General features: G+C 37.9%; 1 protein-coding gene and 1 pseudogene across 1 annotated transcript in view; both read right to left on the bottom strand.

The window, feature by feature from the left end:
• Positions 1-26,257, bottom strand: part of DDX4 (DEAD-box helicase 4) — a 108,297-nt gene that overhangs the window by 64,968 nt on the left and 17,072 nt on the right. The window contains exons 2-4 of the mRNA XM_067030976.1: positions 24,684-24,871; positions 23,141-23,226; positions 13,933-13,993 (exon numbers count right to left, since the gene is read on the bottom strand). Coding sequence (XP_066887077.1) covers positions 13,933-13,993; positions 23,141-23,212 — 133 coding nt within the window. The 5' untranslated portion in view covers positions 23,213-23,226; positions 24,684-24,871. The remainder of the gene's footprint in view (positions 1-13,932; positions 13,994-23,140; positions 23,227-24,683; positions 24,872-26,257) is intronic.
• On the bottom strand, positions 20,006-20,374 carry LOC131755021 (MORF4 family-associated protein 1-like; annotated as a pseudogene).

Genomic DNA, 26,257 nt, shown 5'->3' with positions numbered 1-26,257 from the left:
CACACAAAAATAAACTCAAAATGGGTTAAAGACCTAAATGTAAGGCCAGACACTATCAAACTCTTAGAGGAAAACATAGGCAGAACACTCTATGACATCAATCACAGCAAGATCCTTTTTGACCCATCTCCTAGAGAAATGGAAATAAAAACAAAAATAAACAAATGAGACCTAATGAAACTTAAAAGCTTTTGCACAGCAAAGGATACCATAAACAAGACCAAAAGACAACCCTCAGAATGGGAGAAAATTGTTGCAAATGAAGCAACTGACAAAGGATTAATCTCCAAATTTTCTAAGCAACTCATGCAGCTCAATAACAAAAAAAACAAACAAGCCAATACAAAAATGGGCATAAGAACTGAATAGACATTTCTCCAAAGAAGATATACAGATTGCTAACAAACATATGAAAGAATGCTCAACATCATTAATCATTAGAGAAATGCAAATCAAAACGACAATGAGATATCATTTCACACCGGTCATATTGGCCATCATCAAAAACTCTAGAAACAATAAATGCTGGAGAGGGTGTGGAGAAAAGGGAACACTCTTGCACTGTTGGTGGGAATGTAAAATGATACAGCCACTATGGAGAACAGTATGGAGGTTCCTTAAAAAACTACAAATAGAACTACCATATCACCCAGCAATCCCACTACTGGGCATATACCCTGAGAAAATCATAATTCAAAAAGAGTCATGTACCAAAATGTTTATTGTAGCTCTATTTACAATAGCCAGGACATGGAAGCAACCTAAGTGTCCGTCAACAGATGAATGGATAAGGAAGATGTGGCACATATATACAATGGAATATTACTCAGCCATAAAAAGAAATGAAACTGAGTTATTTGTAATGAGGTGGATAGACCTGGAATCTGTCATACAGAGTGAAGTAAGTCAGAAGGATAAAAACAAATACCGTATGCTAACACATATATATGGAATCTAAAAAAAAAAAAAAAATGTCATGAAGAGATTAGTGGTAGGATGGGAATAAAACACAGACCTACTAGAGCATGGACTTGAGGATATGGGGAGGGGGAAGGGTAAGCTGTGACGATGTGAGAGAGTGGCAGGGACATATACACACTACCAAATGTAAATTAGATAGCTAGTGGGAAGCTGCAGCATAGCACAGTGAGTTCACCTCTGTGCTTTGTGACCACCTAGAGGGGTGGGATAGGGAGGGTGGGAGGGAGGGTGACACAAGAGGGAAGAGTTATGGGAACATATGTATATGTATAACTGATTCACTTTGTTGTAAAGGAGAAACTAACACACTATTGTAAAACAGTTATACTCAAATAAAGATGTTAAAAAAAAATAAAATAAATGAACTACAACAATTGGCAACACAGATAAAACTTAGAAAGAATACTGAGTGAAAAATCCAAATTGCGGAACAAAAACTATTTATGGTACAGCCCCATTTTTGTAAAACTTAAAGAAGCAAACTTAAATACAGTGTTTGGGGAGAGATACGTATGTGATAAAGTTTTTTTTTGAAAAGGAAGGGAAAGAAACAATGCAGGATGGGGACTGGACAACAGAATAGGAAAATAATACATGAACAATATAACAGTATTAGTAGTGCTCTTAAAAATGGGTGGTAGTTCAAAACATTTATGAAGCTTTATAACTTGCAAATGTGACATTTTTAATATATAGGTATTTTTATGTAAAGATCTTCAATAAAGTTTCTATCAATAGAATAGTCACAAGGTAACAATTACTCTTTGAATTTTTACTCTCACTAGTTGCCACATATTAGGGTAAAAAAAAACTCCCCAAAATAAAAAATGCTAAAAAACATTTAAGTCACATATCCCTCTTCTGTACGTTCCTCCTCTAGCTATATTCTGGCATCACAATTCATACTAGTTTCCTTATCTCTTGATGAGGCTAAATATTTCATCAAGTAACCTAAAGGCTTCTGAGTTCCAGGTAGTAGTAAATAGGTAAAGCTCAGATGCTCTCAGATGATGAAAAGCTCAAAGCCAACTTAAGATCTATTCAAAAATCTAACTGCTCCAACATCCAAGGGACTCCTCATGAGGGAAGTACCAACTTTCAGCATCACAATAAGAAGTAGTTTTGCTTTTGGTAAAGAGGAAAGGGAAGGGGACATTACAAGGACAAGAACATTCCAGGCAAGGACACAGACAGAAAAATTAACAATTTTCCAAACACTAGTTTCTAATGTTTTCCAGGCTCTCCCCAAATATACAAGATGAGAATAGCCATGCCTTAGCTGGCTCAAATTTTAAAGCTATACTGTATAATACAGTAGTTCCTAGCCACATGTGACTGTTTAACTTCAAAATTAATTAAAATTAAATAGAATCAAAAATTCAGTTACTCGGTTGCACTAGTCATGTTTGAAGTGCTCATCAAATATAACTTGTAGTTCAACAGCCAAATACAGTACAACTAGAGAATATCTGCATCATTGCAGAAAGTCCTAATGAACAGTACTGGTCTGAGACTGGTAGTTCCCAAGCTGTATCACTAAGACATAAAAGGAAAAAGGAATAAAGTACTCACTCATTCTCTATCTTGAATCAACATATAAAGCAAATGTTGCAATGGTACTCAAATACATAAGAAAGTAACTTGTGTATAAGAAATGGCAAGCCCTTAGAGTCAACAGGAAATGTTTTAGGCTCAAGAAACAGACTAACATACCTTTCAATCAACTAAAGTTTCTGTATACTCTTCCCAAGATTTCCTGTCTCTGTTAGAAATCAGAATAGTAGTTACTCCTGACAGAGGGGTTGTGCCTTGAAGGGAGACACAGGAGGGCTTCTAGCGTTCTCCTATAATGCATTGTTTCTTAATCTGGGTGCTGGTTACAAGGGAGTGTTCAGCTTGTAAAACTCCAGTGACCTGTACATTTATGATACGTATATTACTCAATTAAAAATACTGAATCTGTGTGTACACTATGCTTCAATTTAAAAAAATTATTTAGTTAAGAAGAACCTGGCCTGGCCTAGACACTTCTGTGGACAAATTCTACTAAACTTATAAAAAGCAGGTAATTTCCATGTTCCAGAGCTTTTTTTTCTTTTAAACGAAAAGCCTGAAAACAGAATCAAATGAGAACAACTTAAGAAAACTACAGGCCAATCTTACATAATTCAAAAAGTGCTAAATAAAACACCTAATTTCATCCAATACTGCAATGAAATAACTATATTTATCCAAGGGATGAATTTATCCTAGAAACTTATCCTAGGAACACAAAGTTAGTTCAAGTTAAAAAAAAAAATCCAATTGATATAACCACTATGGAGAACAGTACGGAGATGCCTTAAAAAACTAAAAATAGAACTATCATATGACCCAACAATCCCAACACTGGGCATATACCCAGAGAAAACCATAATTCAAAAAGACACATGCACCCTAATGTTCACTGCAGCACTATCTGCAACAGCCAGGACATGGAAGCAACCTAAATGTCCATGAACAGAGGAATGGATAAAGAAGATGTGGTACATATATATATAATGGAATATTACTCAGTCATAAAAAGGAATGAAACGGGGTCATCTGTACAGACATGGATGGACCTAGAGACTGTCACACAGAGTGAAGTAAGTCAGAAAGAGAAAAACAAATATCATATATTAACACATATATGTGGAATCTGAAAAAATTGGTATAGACGATCTTATTTACAAAGCAGAAATAGAGACACAGATGTAGAGAACAAACATATAGATACCAAGGGGGAAAGGGGGAGGTGGGATGAATTGGGAGATTGGGATTAACATATATACACTATTGATACTATGTATAAAATAGATAACGAATGAGAACCTACTATGTAGCACAGGGAACTCTACTCAATGCTCTGTGGTGACCTAAATGAGAAGAAGAAAATCCAAAAAAGAGGGGATATATGTATATGTATAGCTGATTCACTCTGCTGTACAATATAAACTAACACAATACTGTAAAGCAACTATACTCCAATAAATAAATAAAATCTAAATAAATTAACTAAAAAAATAAAATAGAAAATCCATTTATTTCCCTACACTAACATATTTAAAGAAGAAAAACAACAGAAATCAGTAATTCAAAAAAAAAAAAGCACTGGCTAACTTTCAACTGCCATTCCTGAACAAAACTAATAGTCAAGCAGAAAGGAAAGAAAATTCCTTGGCATGATTGAAAAAAAAGTTAACAGAAGCCTAAAGCAAACATTACACTTTAATTATAAAAATTGTGGTGCATTCCCACTGAAATGAGGACAAGCCTAAATGCTTGTTACTTCTACTACTATTCAATGAATGGTAGATTTGTCCAGTGTTTCAGGACAAAAAAAGAACAAAATTGTATGAGATGAAATCTGCATCACACATCAAGAGGGAAGAGAAAGAATGCTTAACAGATGGTGCCAGGAAAACTGGTTTACCATATGCAGATAAAATTATCTCTATTTCACACCATATTCAAAAGGATGGATTCAACTATACACTTAAAAATTGTTAAGATGAGAGAACTTATTCAACTTGATAAAGTATAGCTAAAAAAACCCTATAGCTAACATCATACTTAATAATGAGAAACTCAAAAGTTTTCCCACTAAGATAAGGTATAAAGCAAGGATGTGCCCTCTCATCACTCCTTTTCAACATCATACTGGAAGTTCTATCTAAAAAGTATACATATTGGGAAGGAAGACATATGACATAAAAATGTCTTTTTTCACAAATGACATGATCATCAATGTAGACAACCCAAAAGAACTGACAAAAAAACTTCCTGGAATTAACGTGCAATTTCAGCAAGGTTGGAGGATACAAGGTTATTACACAAAAGTTAACTGCATTCCTACACACGAGCAATGAACAGGTAGAATTTGAAATTAAAAACACAGTACCATTTACATTAACACCCCCAAAAATGAAACTGTTGGGTATAAACCTAACAAAATATGTAGATCTATATGTGCGAAACTATAAAACTCTGGTTAATGAAATCAAAGAAAAACTAAATAAACAGAGATAATTCCACATTCATGGATAGGAAGACTCCATATTATCAAGATGTCAGTTCTTCCCAACTTGATCTGTAAGTTCAATATCAATCAAAATTGCAGCAAGTTATATATTTTGTGGGTATCAACAAGTGATTTTAAACTTTATATGGAAAAACAAAAGACCCAGAATAGCCAACACATATTGAAGGAGAACAAAGTTGGAGGTCTGACACTACCCAACTTCAAGACTTATTATAGGGGCTTCCCTGGTGGCGCAGTGGTTGAGAATCTGCCTGCCAATGCAGGGGATGCGGGTTCGTGCCCCAGTCCGGGAGGATCCCACATGCCGCGGAGCGGCTGGGCACATGAGCCATGGCCGCTGAGCCTGTACTCTGCAACGGAAAGGCCACAGCAGTGAGAGGCCCGCGTACCACAAAAAAAAAAAAAAAAAGACTTACTATAAAGCTACAGTAACCAGGCCAGTGTGGTATTAGCAAAAATAACAGACAAATAGATCAATGGAACAGAACAGAGAGCCTAGAAATAGTATTAATATAATCAACTGATCTTTGATGAAAGAGCAAAGGCAATAAAATGGAGCAAAGAAAATCTTTTCAACAAATGGTGCTGGAACAACTGGACATCCACATGATATATAAAAAAAAGAATCTAGAGCAGACCTTACACCCTTCACAAAACCTAACTAAAAATGGATCACAGACCTAAATGTAAATGCAAAACTATAGAACTCCTAGAATATAACATAGGAGAAAATCTAGATGACCTTGAGAATGGCAATGGCTTTTTAGATACAACACCAAAGGCATAATCCATGAAAGAAATAATTGATAAGCTGGACTTCACTAAAATTAAAAACTTCTCTGTGAAATATGTCAAGCAAATGAAAAGACAAGCCACACACTGGGAGAAGATATTTGCAAAAGACATATCTGATAAAAGACTGTTATCCAAAATAAACAACTCTTAAAATTCAACAATAAGAAAACCCGATTAAAAAATGGGTCAAAGGGGCTTCCCTGGTGGCGCAGTGGTTGAGAATCCGCCTGCCGATGCAGGGGACACGGGTTCGTGCCCCGGTCCAGGAAGATCCCACATGCCGCGGAGCGGCTGGACCCGTGAGCCATGGCCGCTGAGCCTGTGCGTCCGGAGCCTGTGCTCTGCAACGGGAGAGGCCACAGCAGTGAGAGGTCCGTGTACCACAAAAACCAAAAAAAAAAAAAAATGGGTCAAAGACCTTAGCAGTGACCTCATCAAAGAAGAATATAAGGCAGATAAGCATATGGAAAGATGCTCCACATGATAGGACATCAGAGAAATGCAAATTAAAACAATGAGATGCCCTATCAAACTCTTAGAGGAAAACATAGGCAGAACACTCTATGACATCAATCACAGCAAGATCCTTTTTGACCCATCTCCTAGAGAAATGGAAATAAAAACAAAAATAAACAAATGGGATCTAATGAAACTTAAAAGCTTTTGCACAGCAAAGGATACCATAAACAAGACCAAAAGACAACCCTCAGAATGGGAGAAAATTGTTGCAAATGAAGCAACTGACAAAGGATTAATATCCAAAATTTATAAGCAACTCATGCAGCTCAATAACAAAAAAACAAACAGCCCAATCCAAAAATGGGCAGAAGAACTAAATAGACATTTCTCCAAAGAAGATATACAGATAGCCAACAAACACATGAAAGAATGCTCAACATCATTAATCATTAGAGAAATGCAAATCAAAACTACAATGAGATATCATCTCACACCGGCCAGATTGGCCATCATCAAAAACTCTAGAAACAATAAATGCTGGAGAGGGTGTGGAGAAAAGGGAACACTCTTGCACTGCTGGTGGGAATGTAAAATGATACAGCCACTATGGAGAACAGTATGGAGGTTCCTTAAAAAACTACAAATAGAACTACCATATGACCCAGCAATCCCACTACTGGGCATATACCCTGAGAAAACCATAATTCAAAAAGAGTCATGTACCAAAATGTTTATTGCAGCTCTATTTACGATAGCCAGGACATGGAAGCAACCTAAGTGTCCATCAACAGATGAATGGATAAGGAAGATGTGGCACATATATACAATGGAATATTACTCAGCCATAAAAAGAAATGAAACTGAGTTATTTGTAATGAGGTGGATAGACCTGGAATCTGTCATACAGAGTGAAGTAAGTCAGAAGGACAAAAACAAATACCGTATGCTAACACATATATATGGAATCTAAAAAAAAAAAAATGTCATGAAGAGATTAGTGGTAGGAGGGAATAAAACAGAGACCTACTAGAGCATGGACTTGAGGATATGGGGAGGGGGAAGGGTAAGCTGTGACGATGTGAGAGAGTGGCAGGGACATATACACACTACCAAATGTAAATTAGATAGCTAGTGGGAAGCTACAGCATAGCACAGGGAGTTCACCTCTGTACTTAGTGACCACCTAGAGGGGTGGGATAGGGAGGGTGGGAGGGAGGGTGACAAAAGAGGGAAGAGTTATGGGAACGTATGTATATGTATAACTGATTCACTTTGTTGTAAAAGAGAAACTAACACACTATTGTAAAACAGTTATACTCAAATAAAGATGTTAAAAAAATAAATAAATAAATAAAGATGAAAAATCTGAAAAAAAAAAAAAAAATAAACAATGAGATGCCACTTAATACCTATTAGAATGGCCAAAATCCATAACACTGACAACAACAAATTCTGAGGAGGATGTGGAGCAACAAGAACTCTCATTTATTACTGGTGGGAATGCAAAATGGTACAGACACAATTTGGAAGACAGTGTGGTTGTTTCTTACAAAAATAAACATATTCTTAACCATACCATCCAGCAACTGTGCTCCTTGGTATTTATCCAAAGGAGTTGAAAACTTATGTCCACACAGAAACCTGCACATGGATGTTTCTAGCAGTTTTATTCATAACTGCCAAAACTTGGAAGCAACCAAGATGTCTAACAGTAGGTGAATGTTTAAAAACAAAAACAAAAAACCTGTGGTACATTCAGACAATGGACTGTTATTCAATACTAAAAAAAAAAAAAAAAAAAAAAAACCTATCAAGCCATGAAAAGACATGGAGGAAGCTTAAATGCATATTACTAAGTGAAAGAAGCCAATCTGAAAATGCCACATACTGTGTGATTCCAGCTATATGACCTTCTGGAAAAGGCAAAACTATGGAGACAATACAAAGATCAGTGGTTGCTAGGAGTTGAAGGAGAGGGCAGGGATGAATGGGTGGCGCATGGAGGATTTTTAGAGCAGTGAAAATATTCTGTATGATACTATAATGGTGGATACATGTCATTACACATTTGTGCAACCCACAGAATATACAACACAATGAGTGAACCATAATGTAAACTATGGACTTTGGGTAATAATGACGTGCCAACGTAGGTAGATTCATCAATTGTAACAAATGTACTACTCTGGTGCGGGAGGTTGGTAGTTGGGCAAGCAGAGCATGTGTCAGGACAGGGGGTTTATGGGAACTCTATACCTTCCCTTTAATTTTGCTGTGACCCTAAAATTGCTCTAAAAATAGTTTTTAATCATTTTTTACCTTAAAAATGATTAAGACAGTAAATTTTATGTTATACTTATGTTACCAAGATTTAAAAAAAAAAAAAAAACCTCCACTATCACTGAAGACCCATGACCCAAGTAGACGAGAAAAACCCTAACATCAAAGATTCTTTTTTGTGAGCCCTGTATGTACACTCATACTACATATATTATGTCCTGATTTGGCACCCAAATAAATATGGCCATCGTGAATTTTTTTTAAAAAGGACAGATTCAGATGAATAAAAGCTAAATGTGAAAGGTAAAACTCTAAAGATAACTTAGGTGGTTACTTTTTTGACATACAGGTAGGGAAAAGCATCTTAAGTAAAGTGCAAAAGCAAATCAGAAAGCCAAAAAAAATTAATTTAATGGCTTTGAATTAAAATTTTTGATCAGTAAGGAATATCATGGACAAAGCTGACAGATAATAAATGGAAGAAGATATTCACAATGTCTAAATCAGAAAAAAGTGTAAAATCTGGAACATACAAAGAATGCCTGCCAATCAACAAGAGAAAGAAAGCAAGCCCAATGGAAAAATGGACGAAATATATGATAGGCAACTGACAGAACTGGAAACCCAAATATGAAGAGACAGTTAAGCTAATAAATAATCAGAAAAGCGAATTTAAAACAAAGAGATTTTACTATATACCCAATAGGCTGGCTAAAAGCACAAGACTGAATAATAATATCAATGGAATATAAGAACCCTCATGTCCTACTTATGGGAGTATAGACTGACATAGCTATTCTGGAAAGCAATTATTAAATATTTTATCAAATTAAGTATATATACACCCCATGACCCTGTAATTCCTCTCCTGAGTCCATTACCCAAAGAAATTCTCACTCAGACGCATAAAGGGACAAGTAAAAGAATGTTCATCCTTGTGGTGCTGGAGGGGAATAAGAGGTAATTTCAGTCTCCATCACGGGGATAGGGAGGAGATAAAACTTGGTGATAAAGTATATGAAATACGATACAGTAGTTAGAAATAATGCAATCAATTATCAATTAGGAATATGTCTTAAACATAGTGATGGGGGTAAGAAAAAATTATGAGATCTTCAGCACAGTTACATTTTTCTAAGTTAAAATTACAAGCACACCAAAAAAACAGGCACACGTAACAACATATCTTTTAAAACACACACACAAAAAGAATGGCTGCTTCAGGGAAGTAGAGGAATAAGAATTCCCTGACACTTCTAATAGCTAGTCTAGGAAGAACTCAAATCGTTCAAAAATGGGTAAAAATGAAATCAGCAAAGGCAGCACAGGATCTGTACAATACAACAAGGAAAGAGGAGGGAAGGATGAAACAAGAAATGAGAGCTTAAAGAACTTAAATCCTCTAGAAAAGCACTACATGATTCCTCTCTAAGAAAACTGCTCTCCCCAACAAAACAGCTTAGCCCTGGCCCAATCACTTAATAGTAGAACCCATCAGTCAAGAAGCTGTGTCCAGGCACAGGGTTGAGTTTTTAATGTTCCACTCTTAAATACAAAAAGGCAGGCAAGGATCACCAGACTTCTGAAGAAAGTCACCTACATGAAACAAAACAAACACAGGGAAAAAGAAGTCTAAGAACCAGCAAAGGGAACAGAAATAACATTCAAATGAAATTATAATAATCCTCAGAGAAAAAAATAAGAAAATAAGGGTATGAATTTCAGATTTAAAAGGTCCATTCACTAAGTGTCTTGTATAATAAATAAAAAGTTCCACATCAAGTTACACAATCATAAAATTTTCAGAATACAGAAGACAAGGTAAGATCCTAAAAGCTTTAGAAGAGTTTAGAAAAAGTCATATACAAAGGACCAGAACTCAGATTATCAAACTAAGCAGCATCACTAGTATTTCACATACAATGAAGCAATTATAAAGTTTTGGGGGAAAATTATTTCCAACCTAAAATGTTACTCAAACTAGGAATCAATCTTCTGTTTTGTTTTTATGAATCAATTATGAAAGTAAAGATATTTGCAATCTCTCAAATTTCCTTCCCATGCTTCCTTTCCCAAGAAGCTGCAGGAAAATGGGCTCCACTGAAGTGGAGAGGCAGGGGAATCAAGAATGAAAAAACATGAGATTCAGGGAAAAGAAAGGTGACGCACGAAAGAGTTGAAGGGTAATTCTTGGGATGAGAGGCTAGTGAGGCAAGCCTATCCTGGAGAGGATAGAGGAATCAGGAAAAATGAAACTGATAGATCACTGTATACGTGATAGAAACTAACCGTGAATATAGTCTGATGCATATCCATGCTTAGAAAGATGTGTTAAAAACTATGAACATAAATAGATATGAATAGATAGCTGTGCTTCTGGCAGAGGGTTTCGAAGTAAATTAGCAATAGAAACACAGATCAAGTAAACAAAACAAGGTAATGATTAACTCTAGTAAAAACAAAACAGAAGACTGAATAATAAAGGAAATGCAACCATAATATATTACATGGTTCACATATGAATGATATATACACAGCCATGTTATAAAAACTGAGTATAGGTTTTTATGCAAAAAGTGTGATAACTATTTGGAGAGTGGGAAGGGAAGAAGTGTGAGTGGAGTATATAGGGGAAAGGGGGGGAGCTAAATATTGGTATTGGAGGGGGGTTGGATCCAGGACCCACCACCTAATCCCCTCCACCCACCCCCTACCCCCAAGGACACTAAAATCCCTGGGCGCACAGGTCCCTCATATAAAATGGTGTAGTCTTTGCATATAACCTAACATCCTCCACATACTTTAAATGATCTCTAGATTACATATAATACCAAATACAATGTAAATGCTATATAAATAGTTGCCAGTGGAAGGAAAATTCAAGTTTTGCTTTTGGGAACTTTCTGGAATTTTTTTCCAAGTATTTTTCATCCATAGTTGGTTGACTCATGCAGAAATCTAAAATATCAGAGTTGAAAGACCGTCAACAGACACTCGTAGTTAAACCTGGGAGCCAAGATTTCAGTTCATTTTCTTTCTTTTCACAACTATATTTAAGTTTTTCCACTATTTTTTTTTGCAATAAGAATATCTAGGTATTAACTTAGTATAGCATTCATTGGCCTAGTATGTATTTCTGTAATAAGGAAATCTATTTTCATGAAAAAAATATTTTACTTAAAAAAGAGCTACCGGGCTTCCCTGGTGGCGCAGTGGTTGGGAGTCCGCCTGCCGATGCAGGGGACACGGGTTCATGCCCCGGTCCGGGAGGATCCCACATGCCGCGGAGCGGCTGGGCCCGTGGGCCACGGCCACTGAGCCTGCGCGTCTGGAGTCTGTGCTCCACAACAGGAGAAGCCACAACAGTGAGAGGCCCGCGTATCACACACACATACAAAAAAAACACTAAAAAAGAGCTACCAAAGTATTTGTTATCCAGAAGGTGAACAGGCAATCTATATTTTTCATTATTTGATTTTATAACTTAGCCTGAACATTCAAGATCTAATGCTAAGAAAAGTCCAGGTTTTTAGTTGGTGGCTATTTCAATCTAGTTTACTGATGATTTCACTACAAAGTCATGTTATACCTTAATATACTATAGACCCAAACTTTCATTTCTTTACAAAAATTATCTTTGACACCTCACAGAACAAGGTTTCTCCTGATTACACAATGACCTATGCATATAGATGTGTTAAGAAGTATAGATTACTTTTACCCAATTTTCTTTTTTTTTTTTTTTGTGGTATGCGGGCCTCTCACTGTTGTGGCCTCTACCGTCGCGGAGCACAGGTTCTGGACGCGCAGGCTCAGCGGCCATTGCTCACGGACCCAGCCGCTCCACGGCATATGGGATCTTCCCAGACCAGGCCATGTCCCCTGCATCGGCAGGCGAATTCTCAACCAATGCGCCACCAGGGAAGCCCTACCCAATTTTCTTTTCTGAATACTTCAAGTACACACACATGCATGTGGTTAGCCTTCTGCTGGGGTTTCAGCAGGCAGCAATTTCATAAACTTCTGAGAATCTGAATATTCTATATTAAACCGCTGCATTTAAATGTTTACAAAAGACAAATGCATCTTGGTAATAGCAAAAGCATTTCTTCTAAACTCAACTTCCTTCTATCAAGTGAATTACTCTAAAAAAAAGAGAGAGAGCTAGAACTACTCTGAAATTAAGGTGAACATGGGAATTAAATTTGCTTTAACCCGATGAACTCTGATTCTCGAACTCCCCTTCACATTTTAGAAACTACCTCTCCACAGGTTTTTTCACTTTGGGACAGGCTTCAGTGAGACAGTAGCTTCCTAGACTACAAGATGTTTTACCTCTTCCACTAATTTTTGATGAGAGAAATGAAACTACCTGGTGTCACCAGGCCCTCTCTTGCATCAGACTAAGACTTAAAAGTAGTAGTTACTCAAATTCATAAAGACTCACAGTAAATTCATAGTAACTCAAATTCATAGGAAGTAAACAATGATTGCCAAGAGCTGAGGAGACGAAGGACTGGAGAGTTATTGTTTAATGGGCATGAGTTTCAGTTTGGGAAGATGAAAAAATTCCAGAGGTAGATGTTGGTGATGGCTGCACAGCAATATGAATGTCCTTAATGTCACTGAACTGTACACTTAAAAATGGTTAATACAGTTAATCTTGTGTTACATGTATTTTACCACGAGAAGAAAAATAGTAGAAATAGCATTTCAGCCTGCTTTGGACTTCAACAAAATGAAACACTACAGCCATAAGTTTAACTTCCTAGCCCAGGTCCTACCACTTCCACCCATCTTCCCATCCACATCAACTTTATAAAATATGTAGGCAAACCAGATGCAAATAAGTGATAGGGAAAAACAACAGCTCCCTTATCTTGATTTGTTTCTCTTATTTGCCTAGGACCTCCCCTAAATTTGTTTTCAGATCCCAAAGAAACTCATATTATCTTGATATGAGTTTGGTTTAAACAGTTGTTATCCTGACAGGTCACCACCATTGCAACCTGCTTCAACACCTTACAGAGTCCAATCTCCTACTGCCTTATATCAGGAACCCTGACAATTCCCTAAGCAGCCTGAAAGCCAAACATGCAACTTCCAGGTTGGGCAAAGGTTTTACAGCAAGCAAACCCACTAAATCAAAGGATACACTCTATAGCACAACACTCTCTCCTCTCTCCTTTCCTTTAGCTGTAAGTGGCCCCCAACCCAAAATATTCAAGCCAGAATGAATTCTCACTAGAAAATTTAGAAAACATCCTCTACAAGACATCTACTATTCAGCTCCTCATCCGCTGGATGAAGCCCTTAACCTAAAAACGGTTTTACCTTTTTGCCTTAACACATACCTGACAATGAAGCCAGAGTCCTGTTAAAAGTGTCTCCATTTGCTCCAGAAGAATACCTATCCTGTAAGAAAAAAGAAAAGACTATTTTCTATTTTGAATAATAAAAATATATAATCTATCTCACAAATACTACAAAATTTTAACAACTGGGTTTTGTTCAGAGCAAAACAATTATAGAATGTAAGATTTTCTGAGTCACTGCATGTTCCTTTATTAATTACTCTAAAACACCTTCACTTTAACATTGTATGTATAGCGTATTAATATATCACTTAAAACACTGGTCAGCAAACTACAGCCACAAGACAAATCTGGTGGGCTCCAGTTTTTGTAAATAAAGTTTTACTGGAACACAGCCACCCTCAAGTCATCTAGGTGTGTCCATGGCTGCTTTTGCACTACAACAGCAAAGTTGCAACAGAGACCATAAGGCCTTCAAAGTCTAAAATGTTTACTACCTGGGCCCTTTATGGAGTTTGCTGACACCCAACTTCAAATAAAACTTTAGCCACCCTACTTGAAAAGTATAATCAAATACTATTATTATATAACTACAATAACCAAAGTAATACATGAATAAATCAATACCTGCCAATACACAATATAGGTTACAGAGTTTAGTATTTTACAGTATACTCATCAAATCTGTACAGAATAAAGTAGAGCACAGGAGAGCTGCAAACAACAATTTCTACAGTAAAGCACTACAGAAATTTATTTTTAAACTTCAATTGTTTTTATATGAAGTGAAACTAATGTACTCACATTATTTTAAAAAGAATTCTAAAGTAAAGAAAACCTCACTTATGCACTAAAAACAGTGTATCTACAGATGTATCTCGCAGGTGCACTAAAAATCCAATGAACTGGTGGATGACAGCTACAGGTCAGAATACTCATGGTTAATTTCAATCAAATTTGTCACAGAAATAGTTCAAGATTGCCTTTAATGCTCCCAAATACTGACTGTCCCATTTTCCCTACTTCAGTCTCAAAATTTATTCACTATTAATACATATGCATTATGCTTGCAATGGTGTTAACGACTGTTGGACTCAGAAAATTCATAGCTAAATGTCGAGTTAATTTTGGAACTTTCCAACATTTCTCAGGGTATTCCTGGGTTACTGACAACATGAGTAACATTTTTCTCACTTCTAACTCCTAGGATGTCCTTATCATCATTAAATCTTTATTTCCTCTCAAACAAGCTTCCTCTACTTAAGGCAAAACTTTTGAACAGAGCTCTGAAATTCTTGCACATCAAAATCAGAATTCAGTAATTTAAAAATGAAAAGTGACCTAAAATTTACAGAAGATACTTTAATTAACTGACTGCATTAGAAGAATCACAATATTTTTTCAAATAAATTCCTTTAAATAAACCCAAAGCTGGAGGAAGTGCACCAAGGTAGGTCTCTTCAGGTAATACTTTTATCTAAGATTTCTTTCACAAAAGACACTAAATGACTTTAAAAACTACCTTTATAAAGCTCGAAAGTCATCCATTTATTTTTCTGACTTATTAAAAATAGACAACAGAATCCTGGAAATGGCTTGGGCTACAGTAAAAAGTTCCAATTTATGATTACCACAGACATTAAAACAAGAAAAGTAATCCAGTTTTCCCTGTTTAAATTGAAACCCTGAAGACTTATATTTCTCTTTTCTAGTGGCCAAAGTATTACTGGATGAATAGAGCCCAAAAAAGGGCTGGTTTTGTAAGTGTTATAACACTTGCAGCATTATATAACTGATAAAAAAAGTAATGAAACACTCTGGTGCCAAGGAATCGAAAAATTACTATTAGACAATCTTCAGACTGTGGAATTTAATGTCCCACATATATTCCAAGGCAAATTTTTAAAAAAATTTTTTTCAATAGAATTCATCTTTCATCATAAAAAATCCTTAACCTTTTTCATTACCTGAAAAATAAATTAACTTCATATTTCCTTCCAGCTATTGTATCACTTCTCTGCTCCTTTGTAGGCAAAATATCTTGTCTACAGTTGCTGCCTCCACTTTCTCATATTCCATTTTTCCTTCAAGCCACTCTAGTCTAGCCTCCATCCTCACCTCTGCTCTGAAAAAGCTTATAATAAGGATATTATGTAATAAAATTACTACTTTTATGTTTCATCCTACCATAACTCTCAGCAGCATTTGAAACAACAGACTCTCCTTCCTCTTTCCAACATTCTTCTCTGGCTTAAGGAACGCACACTCCCCTGGTTTTCCTCTTGCCCCACTGGCCACTCGCTCCTCAATCTCCTTTGCCAGCTCCTCCTCTAATGTTCCTTTAAAGTTGGAGTGCCCCACAGTTCATGGCACAGCCCTCAGTCTATTTTACTCTATCCAACTTTATCCAATCTCACAGCTTTAAATCCCATTAATATATAGGTAATTCCCAAATTTATATCTATAGCTCTGATCCCTCTCCTAAGCAACAAATTCATATTATCTACTGACTGGCATTCTTACTTACATGTTTTCTTAGATATCTCAAATTGAACACAACAAATTCAGAATTCTTGATTTTTTTTCCCTGCCAAATTTGTTCATCTTCCACGTATTTACCATTTCAGTAAAGAGCACCATCATCCATCTAGTTGTTTAAATTTAAAAACCTGAGGGGATTCCCTGGTGGCGCAGTGGTTCAGAATCTGCCTGCCAAATGCAGGGGACACGGGTTTGAGCCCTGGTCTGGGAAGACCCCACATGCCGCGGAGCAGCTGGGCCCATGAGCCACAGCTACTGAGCCTGAGCGTCTGGAGCCTGTGCTCCGCAACAAGAGAGGCCGCGATAGTGAGAGGCCCGCGCACCACGATGAAAAGTAGCCCCCTCTTGCTGCAACTAGAGAAAGCCCTCACACAGAAACAAAGACCCAACACAACCAAAAATAAATAAAAAAAAAAACTGGCATCACTCCCTCTTTCATTCCCCATATCCAGCCCATCCACTCCTATCAGCTCTATGTCCACCACTATCTCCAGGGTCCTCTCCCTCTCCTCCTTTTCTCTTTCCTTCTGGGATTTCATTTTCTACCAATCTTGTCTTATCTCACTGTGCTTCAGCCATACTAGCTATAGCAGATTGAATAATGGGCACTCAATGATATTGTCCTAATTCCTGAAACATGTAAATGTTACCTTATTTGGAAAAAGGAGATCAAGTAGATATAATTAAGAACTCTGGGACTTTCCTGGCAGTGCAGTGGTTAAGAATCTGCCTGCCAATGCAGGGGACATGGGTTCGTGCCCTGGTCTGGGGAGATCCCACATGCCATAGAACAACTAAGCCCGTGTGCCACAACTACTGAGCCCATGCACCCTAGAGCCCGTACTCTAAAACAAGAGAAGCCACCGCAATGAGAAGCCCGCGCACTGCAACGAAGAGTAGCCCCCACTTGCCGCAACTACAGAAAGCCCACACGCAGCAACGAAGACCCAACTCAGCCAAAAATTTTTTTTTAAAAAAGAATTCTGAAATGAGGAGATTACCCCAGATTACCACAGTGGGCTCTAAATGTCATCACAAGTGTCCTTATGAGAGGCAAAGGGTATTAACACAAACATACAGAGAAGGCCTGTGAAGACAGCAGAAAGAGAGGCAGCCACAAGCCCAGGACTGCCCATAACCACCAGAAGCTGGAAGAGGCATGGATTCTCTCCTAGAGCCTAAAGAAGGAAGACAGCACTGCTGACACCATGATTTCTAACTTCTGGCCTCCAGAACTGTAAGAGAAATTTTTCTGTTACTGTAAGCCACCTAGTTTGTGGTAATTTGTTACAGCAGCCATAGGAAACTAATACATTGTACTTCCTCCTGTTGCCCTGATACCCCAAGTTTGTTCCCTTCTCTGGATCTTTACATATCACGTCCTATTGGGACTCCTTCAGGTCTCCAGCTCATGAGTCATAGTCTCAGGGAAGCTTTTCCTCTCCATGTGATCTAAAACTACCCCATCCCAATATCTCTCTCTCTCCCTCTCGCTCTCTTTCTTTCTCTCTCTCTCTCTCTCTCTCTCTCTCTCTCTCTCTCACACACACACACACACACACACACACACACACACAGAGTTTCTTGATTTTTTTTCATAATATTTTCCACTCTCAATACTTGATTTTCAATGTGCTTATTCTGTCTCCCCCAGTAAAATAGAACATCCATAACAGTGAGCCCCTTATCCATTCACCACTATCTCCAGCACCAAGTATGGCTCAAATAAAGATGTGCTGGGACTTTCCTGGTGGTGCAGTGGTTAAGAATCTGCCTTCCCGGGCTTCCCTGGTGGCGCAGTGGTTGAGAATCCGCCTGCCGATGCAGGAGACACGGGTTCGTGCCCTGGTCCGGGAAGATCCCACATACCGCGGAGCGGGTGGGCCCGTGAGTCATGGCCGCTGAGCCTGCGCGTCCGGAGCCTGTGCTTCGCAACGGGAGAGGCCACAACAGTGAGAGGCCCGCATATCACAAAAAAAAAAAAAAAAAAAAAAAAAAAAAAAAAAAAAAAAAAAAAAAAAAAAAAAAGAATCTGCCTTCCAATGAAGGGGACATGGGTTCGATCCCTGGTCCGGGAAGATCCCACATGCCACAGAGCAACTAAGCCCGTGTGCCACACTACTAAGCCTGTGCTCCACGACTACTGAAGCCTGTGTGCCTAGAGCTTGTGCTCCACAACGAGAAGCCACCACAATGAGAAGCCTCTGCACCACAACAAAGAGTAGCCCCTGCTCACCGCAGCTAGAGAAAGCCCACAAAGCAACAATGACCCAACACAGCCAAAAAAGAAAAATAATAATAATAATAAAAATGTGCTGAATGAGTCTTAGATCTTAACATTACCTTATTTTTAGAACACTTAGCTATAAAATATTTATAACCTCTTTACCCATCCAAATGAACCAATTGAGAAATGTCAAAATGTTTTAAACGTAAGGGTTCTCACAGGTAGCTACAAATAATCTATTTGCATTCTGATGAACACATTTCTTTTTACCTTATATGTACTCTTATTATTTTCAATTCTGGAATACCTTACTTTTTTTTTAAGATCTTTTGTCTTTTCAAACAAATGAATGATTCCATTAACATGTTAACTTTTTTTTTTTTTTAAACATGGTAGGGTTTTGATCTCAATTACTTGTCAGGTCTGCTACTCAAGTGAACTTATAGCTGGACAGCTTATGAACCTTGAAGATGCCTCTTCCCTGTCCATTCAGCGACCTATGCAGACAGTTCCATGTGTTTCTTCCCCAGCCCTTTAAGGGCGTTTGCAAATATCCTCCATTTTATGCCCAGAATACCCTGAAATGCATCAGAGTACTAAATCAACTTGTACAGAATACCAAGATCTCATCTCCTATTCTAGGTTCCATGTCAAATAAAGCTGAGTTACGTTGTCCAAATAAACTGACCAGATAGAATGCCATATAAAATTTAAATTTTGAACAAAATACATCTCTCCTCCTACGATCTAAAACAGAAATTAAAGCCCCCAAATACAGACAATACCATCCTCCATCCCTTCTTCTGATTCATCAGTCCAAGCCAGATCAGCCCCATTCATATTCCCAGTTGAAGTCTGGTCCCTTCTTCAGTTTCTCCAGCAATTGCTGCGTGGAGTCATCTTCTAGAATTAATGCAACTCCTTCAGCACCTCCAGAGCTAGAGAACTCCAACTCTGAGTGTCATGTATCACACACAGACCTAAGGTTCCAGATGACCTATCATGTCACATAAGAAAGAGCAAAGCACCTCGAAACAGAAACAATAACCAAAGCCCAGGAACAAATGTGTCTGTTGCAAACGCTTACAATCTAAGCCCTAATTTCTGTACGTGACAGCATTTTCCAAATAAAAGTTATTTCTCCAAACAAAATCATTTAGCAATCAAAACTCATGTTGACGTTATCAACTGCAGACTATACCACAAACTTACTATGAAGACAGAGTATATACAGAGGGAAAAAAGGGAGAAAATGAAAGACTCTCTGGTTTTAGGTTCTCGTGGGCATCAGCCAATCTCCATCAGCTCACTGGAATCCTCTGGTCATAAACTGCCAATCCTCCTTCAAGAGGATTCACTTTTCTCTATCCCCTGGACTAGCTCGACCAACATTTCTACCATCATTGCAATCTCTTTAGCCTTCTCCTCAGCCGTCTCATACTTTTTTGTCACTCTGCCCTTGACTCCATCATTTAGATTTGGGAGATGAGTGAGAACACATTCCTGGGTTTTTATTTGGATGAACATATTGTGTATCTCCCACAACTTGCTCCTATTCAGCATATATGATTTTCTGTGCTCTTGAGTAAGAGACACAGTTATCTTCCCACATCTCATTGATGACTAGCAGCAGAAATTGCTAGAAATCTTCCTCAGGCTCCAGCACCTCAACTTCCTTACATCTGCCAACCCAACGATGTCCAACCACCACATTTTCCCCTGCTACTTCAGAACTGCAGTATGAACATGAACAAGAAGCCATGAACTTTACTTTCTTATCTAAACAATTATTACAAACTTTGCTTTTACTGCTTAATAAAATTATAATTGTGGATGGACTAATTATCTCAAGCTGTTTCCACTTAAATCACAAGAGTATCTGCCTTCTGAAATATGCCACAAAAAAGGCAAAAAGATCAAACAGAAGTGATCACTGTATAGACTTACTCCCATGGTCATCTAACAAGAAACATTACAACTAGCAAGCAAACCCAGTATCCTGTTACAGTCATCATACTCATCCATTCCACCACTCATCCCAGCAAGTTTGCATGCAACGTGCAAATGCCTAACCACTGGGATTTCTGGACTGCAGTAACTGTTACATTGTCAAATTTCTCTCAACCCCACATCTTTTATTATTCTATCTTCAGGTGGTACACTCACTTCAAAAACTAGAATTGGGAAGTTCTAAGAACTACCAGAACAGTAGCCTGTTAGTTCAAAATTATATAAGCATGTATCAATATTAAATCTCCAAATAAGGATCCTGAGAAGCATTCAGAAGAGGCTGATCACATAATAAGGACCTAGTGTATAGCATAGAGAACTCTACTCAATACTCTGTAATGACCCATATGGGAATAGAATCTAAAAAAGAGTGAATATATGTATATGTATAACTGACTCACTTTGCTATACAGCAGAAACTAACACAACATTGTAAATCAACTATACTCCAATTTTTAAAAATTAATTTAAAAAAGAAAAGGCTGATCACAGATATTGTTACCAATCCAAGATGGTCTCTGAGCCAATAGAAATTGAACAAAAGGGAAGCCCAGTGTCTCTTGAAATGGAAATTCAATTAGAACAACCAATCAAAATGGTGCCTTTAAAAGAAAATAGGCTGAAGAAAAGACCTCAGATTTTTCCCACATAAAAATATCATGTATTCATCCTTAGTTTCTACATTTCTTATTCAACCAAGGCAGGCAAACAAAGCCACTGATTGCACCATGTTTCTTCAAGTCAAGGAGGCCAAATAACTATTGCACAACCAGTACCAGGTGTTAAGTTTGCAGACAAGTGCAAAAAGTTTACTACAAACTGGTCCTACACAAATAGGTACTAAGAATCATAAGGTAGAAATGTTAACATAAATTAATATTCAACTCAGTATGACCAATATTAAGAAACAAAGTATGTTACTGAATAGCACAAAGATCTCCAAAAGGTAAATCTGGAAGCCTGACAGTTGACCATCTTCAATTTCAGACACCCTTTGCAATAACCATGCACAACATGCTCCAGTGCAGTAAGTATACTGTTTGAAGAATACTTAGTGAAGACAAAATCTCAGAGTAAGAAAAAATAAAAATTAGACAAGTCCAAGTGGAAGAACATCTGTATCTGTGAGTTAAACTTTGTATTAGAACAAATCTGTTGAGAACCAGGGAAAAAAAGAACCATAAAATATTATTTGACCAAGTAATTCCATTTTTGAAAAAAATAGATGTTTGTGACAATATTACAGTGAAAAGATAACATCTTAAATTCACACCAACAGAAAATTATTTATGTTATGATAGCTCTATTCCATGAAATATTATATAACCATTAGAAATTATTTTTAGGAAATTAGTAATATGGAATAGTTAGTGCTGAAGAGTGAAAAAGCTGAAATCAAAAATTATTATGTACTATCATTACAATCTATATAAAAACATGTTTGGGAAAAACAGAAGAAAATTTACTGAAAACAGAGCATTTGTGCTAGTGAGCAAGACTGTTAGGTGATTTTTCTCCATTTTTCCCAATGGTGTTCCAATATTTTTATGATGGGAAGACTATAAAAAGATAACATACAAAAGATGCTACTTCTAAAATAAGTCCAAAAACAAGAAACATGATAAATTCAGATTAACATCTTAGGTGTTTTAATATAAACTTTATATACATACAGATCAAATCCAATTGAGACAAATAAAGAATTACTTATCTTATGATTTGGGGTAAATTAAGAATTTCCACTAAGACATCACTTGAAATAGAAAGTGTCAGAATTGACAAACATAAACACCAACTGGAAATTCTAAAATGAAAAAAATCAACTTTTGGAGACATTTTCAAGTACATAACACTTATGTAAAAGCAACCCGTTAAAATACACTATCTTCTAAAGTAGAGTCTGTTCACATTATTAAGTCAATTTTCAAGTCAAAACTGAAATCCAAAAACCCACTCCATAACCCCTTCTTCTGAATTCCAATGTAACTCTTCAAACACCATTGAGAAAAAAGATCTGTACACTTGATTTGTACACTTGAAGATCAAGCTGATGTTACCATCTGAATCAGCCTAATGTTTTTATGAGAACCCTGCTTGTATGAAACCAATTTTCAGAATTCAAAACGTCAACCAAAATCAAATTATATTTTTTCAGTTTTCTGTATGACTGTATCTCAGAGACATTCAACCACATTAGCATAAGCTTGCTTTCACCCACAAGTCCTAAATCATTGAGATTTAAATTAAATTGTTAATATTATATATAGTTTTTAATTATCAAATTACCTCAGACTATTTTATTCTATTTGAAGCTTAGCATGCCTCTTCATCATTCCCCATGAGATAGTTAGTAACAATCACACGGAGATAAGCACAGCAAACTGTAATTCAGAACTTTCTCACCACAGTGATTTTCATCTTCGATAAAATCTGCAACATTTAATAACTGCAAACTTTAAATTTTATTACCTTCTCAAATACAGGAACATAGGAAGACATATGAGGTTTGATTATTTCTGCTTCCCAATCTTCATCTCCCATGGTGGCTTCCAGTTCTATTTTCATAAAAATACAAACATGCACATTTAGCCTCAATTAGAATCAGAGAGATCAGAATCGTATTTTTAAAAGCATAAACCCTCATCATTTCACATATACCCCTCCAAACTACTCAACTAAGTGTTGATCCTCCCCAAAAGTTTTAAACAAAGCAATTAAGGGCTTCCCTGGGCGCAGTGGTTGAGAGTCCACCTGCTGATGCAGGGGACACGGGTTCGTGCCCCGGTCTGAGAAGATCCACGCGCCGTGGAGCGGCTAGGCCCGTGAGCCATGGCCACTGAGCCTGCGCGTCCGGAGCCTGTGCTCCGCAACGGGAGAGGCCACAACAGTGAGAGGCCCGCGTACCGCAAAAAAAAAAAAAAAAAAAAGCAATTAAGTTTTGTTTCTTCCCTAGAGACAGCATTTATGTCCATCCTTTTTCTCTTTAAAAATCAGTTGAACCACTAACCTAATCACTCTAGCAATCACCATGTCCCCACTGATGTTTAGGCTTTCTCCCAAAATCTGTTGATAGAATTTATCTTCTCAATCGAAGGGTCCCCAGTCTTATTGTATATTAAGGGGAAGGAAAATTTTTCAGATACTAATCAAGGTTTCTCCCTTCACATGACTCCCTTCAAAAGTAGGTAAGACGTTTACCTTGAGGTTTTTGACTTAGTTTCTTGTGGGGGGGGGGGCGGGGGGGGATCAAGGCCTCGAAGTTTGGCAGGGAAGGAAGCAGTGGTTAGGTGGCCCAAATACCTCCAACAAAGGACTGGCTTCGCCAAGGAGGATTTATATATGGTGTTACCACAACCATCCCTGTTCTGGGAAAAAGACGAGCAGGGGCTGGTCAAAAAGGCTCCTTCACCTCCTCTGCAGGCCTCAACCTCAGACTTCGGGCACCCACGGTGCTTTTGGACCCTCCGGCAGGAAGCTGAATGACACCAAAGGACGGCTTCAAACCCCCGCCCACCCCATCCGTCCTTCAGTCGGCCCAAAGTCCAGCTACTGGGAGGCCCAGAGGGTCGGGACGAGGCGCGTACCGGAGGGAAAAAAGCCGCTGGCCCACCCACCTCTCCGCTGCTTGCTCTCCCGGGGTCCTCGCAGGCGCTGACGCCGCTTAAACGGCTGCACGTGCAGGACGCCGGCTGCGTCAGGTGCGCCCCTCCAATAACAAATGGCACCAGGCGACGACTGACATCAGCCAATCAGCGGTCAGGCAGCCGCGCCGTCCCGCCCCCATCTCCAGCCTCTCCTACCCTACTTGTTGGCGTTCTCGACCGCAGTGGCTGGAACCATTAGGCTCCTCCCAGAGGGGGCCCGTTAGGCCTGGGGTACAAGGCTGGCCATGCGCCGTTTGTCTCTAGATTCTTGGGTGGGGTCTTCAAACCGGAGGCTATAGAATTTCCGTAGGCAAGCACTGCAAGTCAAAGTTAAAAACAGAAGAGTAATAAAATGCCCTCCCACCTACCTCTTTAAGCGTTCTCTCCCCTTTTGCCTACTGCAGTCCCTGGCAGTTGGCCTATTTCTGAGGCGCTTGCTTCGCATCCGGGGGATTCCCGAGTGCTTCAGCGTATGGCTGAGGCCGGTGGAGGTGGTGCATTTTCTTTTCCTCCCAGTGAAGGCAGGGATGAGACTGTCACGCTGATACCCAGAAAGCTGTAAAGAAAGTAGCTTGTATTAACGGAGTTGGGGATCCAACTCTTTGGGAAGAAGACACTCTCTGATCCAGAAGGAAGAAGGTAATTCTGCTGGTGTAGGTCGTTCATCAGCGCTTGGATTTGTGGCCCTTTATATACCTTGGCCAAACCTAAGGGTGACCGAAGGTCATTTTGGTACTTATGTTCTCACCAATCAGATTTTCTTGTGCTGCCCCACAAAAAGTCAGGGAAATCCCTCCGTATTTTCCCATCCCTCCAAAAGGCATAACAACGGACTACTTGAAAAGTGTCATTTTCATTTTGGGTTCTATTTTCATCATTTTCCGTTCTCTGAATCTTTTAATAAATTCCCGAATACTTCATAAATATAAGTCCCAACACAGTCCAGCACTCAGGCACAAAGGTTGAGGTACCTTATGGGCACGCTTCATACTTTTCAGCTCTAGAACCACCATTACTGGTCTGTCTCTTCCGTCAAAATATGTCAGGATTTATTTAGTTAGCACCAAACTTTGTCAGACTATTTTCAAGGTGAATTATACTTTTTTTTTTTTTTTGATGTGGACCATTTTTAAAGTCTTTATTGAACTTATTACAATATTGTTTCTGTTTTATGTTTTGGTTTTATAGCCACGAGGCATGTGGGACCTTAGCTCCCTGACCAGGGATGGAACCCACACCCCCTGAAATTTCTATTTTTAAACAAAATTTTCACATCATACCCTTGAGGCAGCTGACACTTTCAATCACTGTATACGTAAGGGGGAGAGACAAATACTCTTTCTGGTGCTCTGAATTTGTACACAGGGTCCTCTGAGGTATTTTAACTCACTTTTAATATTCTTTCAAAATTTTTTATGTCACAGGAAAATACTTATTAAGTGAAAAGAGGAAAATATGAAATTGTGTAGATAGCACAATAACCAACTAGATTTTTTATTTTAGGAATGGAAAGTTTGGAGATATTTTCTAAAATGAGCATTTTTTAAAACATTCTCTGCTGTTAAATCTTGGAGAGAAGGGATTTTTGTTGCTTTCAATGAAATAGTTCTTTATGAAACACTCAATGTATATAATTTTTGAGAGCTAGCCCTGGTTAAGAAAAAGTGAATTCTGACAAGAACTGAAGTTCAATATTGAGGAAAGGATAAACAATGGATGAAAATAATGAAATTCAAAAATTGAACATAAACAGTGAAAAAGGACAAACAATTTAGTAAACACTTGTTCCTTAATGTGTGTTCCAAGAAAGTGAAGCCAGTATATTCTATTTTCTGGTTCCATCTAACAGATCTTAAATTAGTGATGGTATTAAATCACAGCATAGGGAAAAGGCAAAGATTCATTCAGCTGTTAAATAGGCTTTAAATAAGCACCTACTGTA

Source organism: Kogia breviceps, chromosome 4 (genome assembly GCF_026419965.1).
Source record: "Kogia breviceps isolate mKogBre1 chromosome 4, mKogBre1 haplotype 1, whole genome shotgun sequence".
NCBI lineage: Eukaryota > Metazoa > Chordata > Mammalia > Artiodactyla > Physeteridae > Kogia > Kogia breviceps.
Note: the sequence above shows the minus strand (reverse complement) of the source record. Positions and strands in the feature narration are given on the sequence as shown.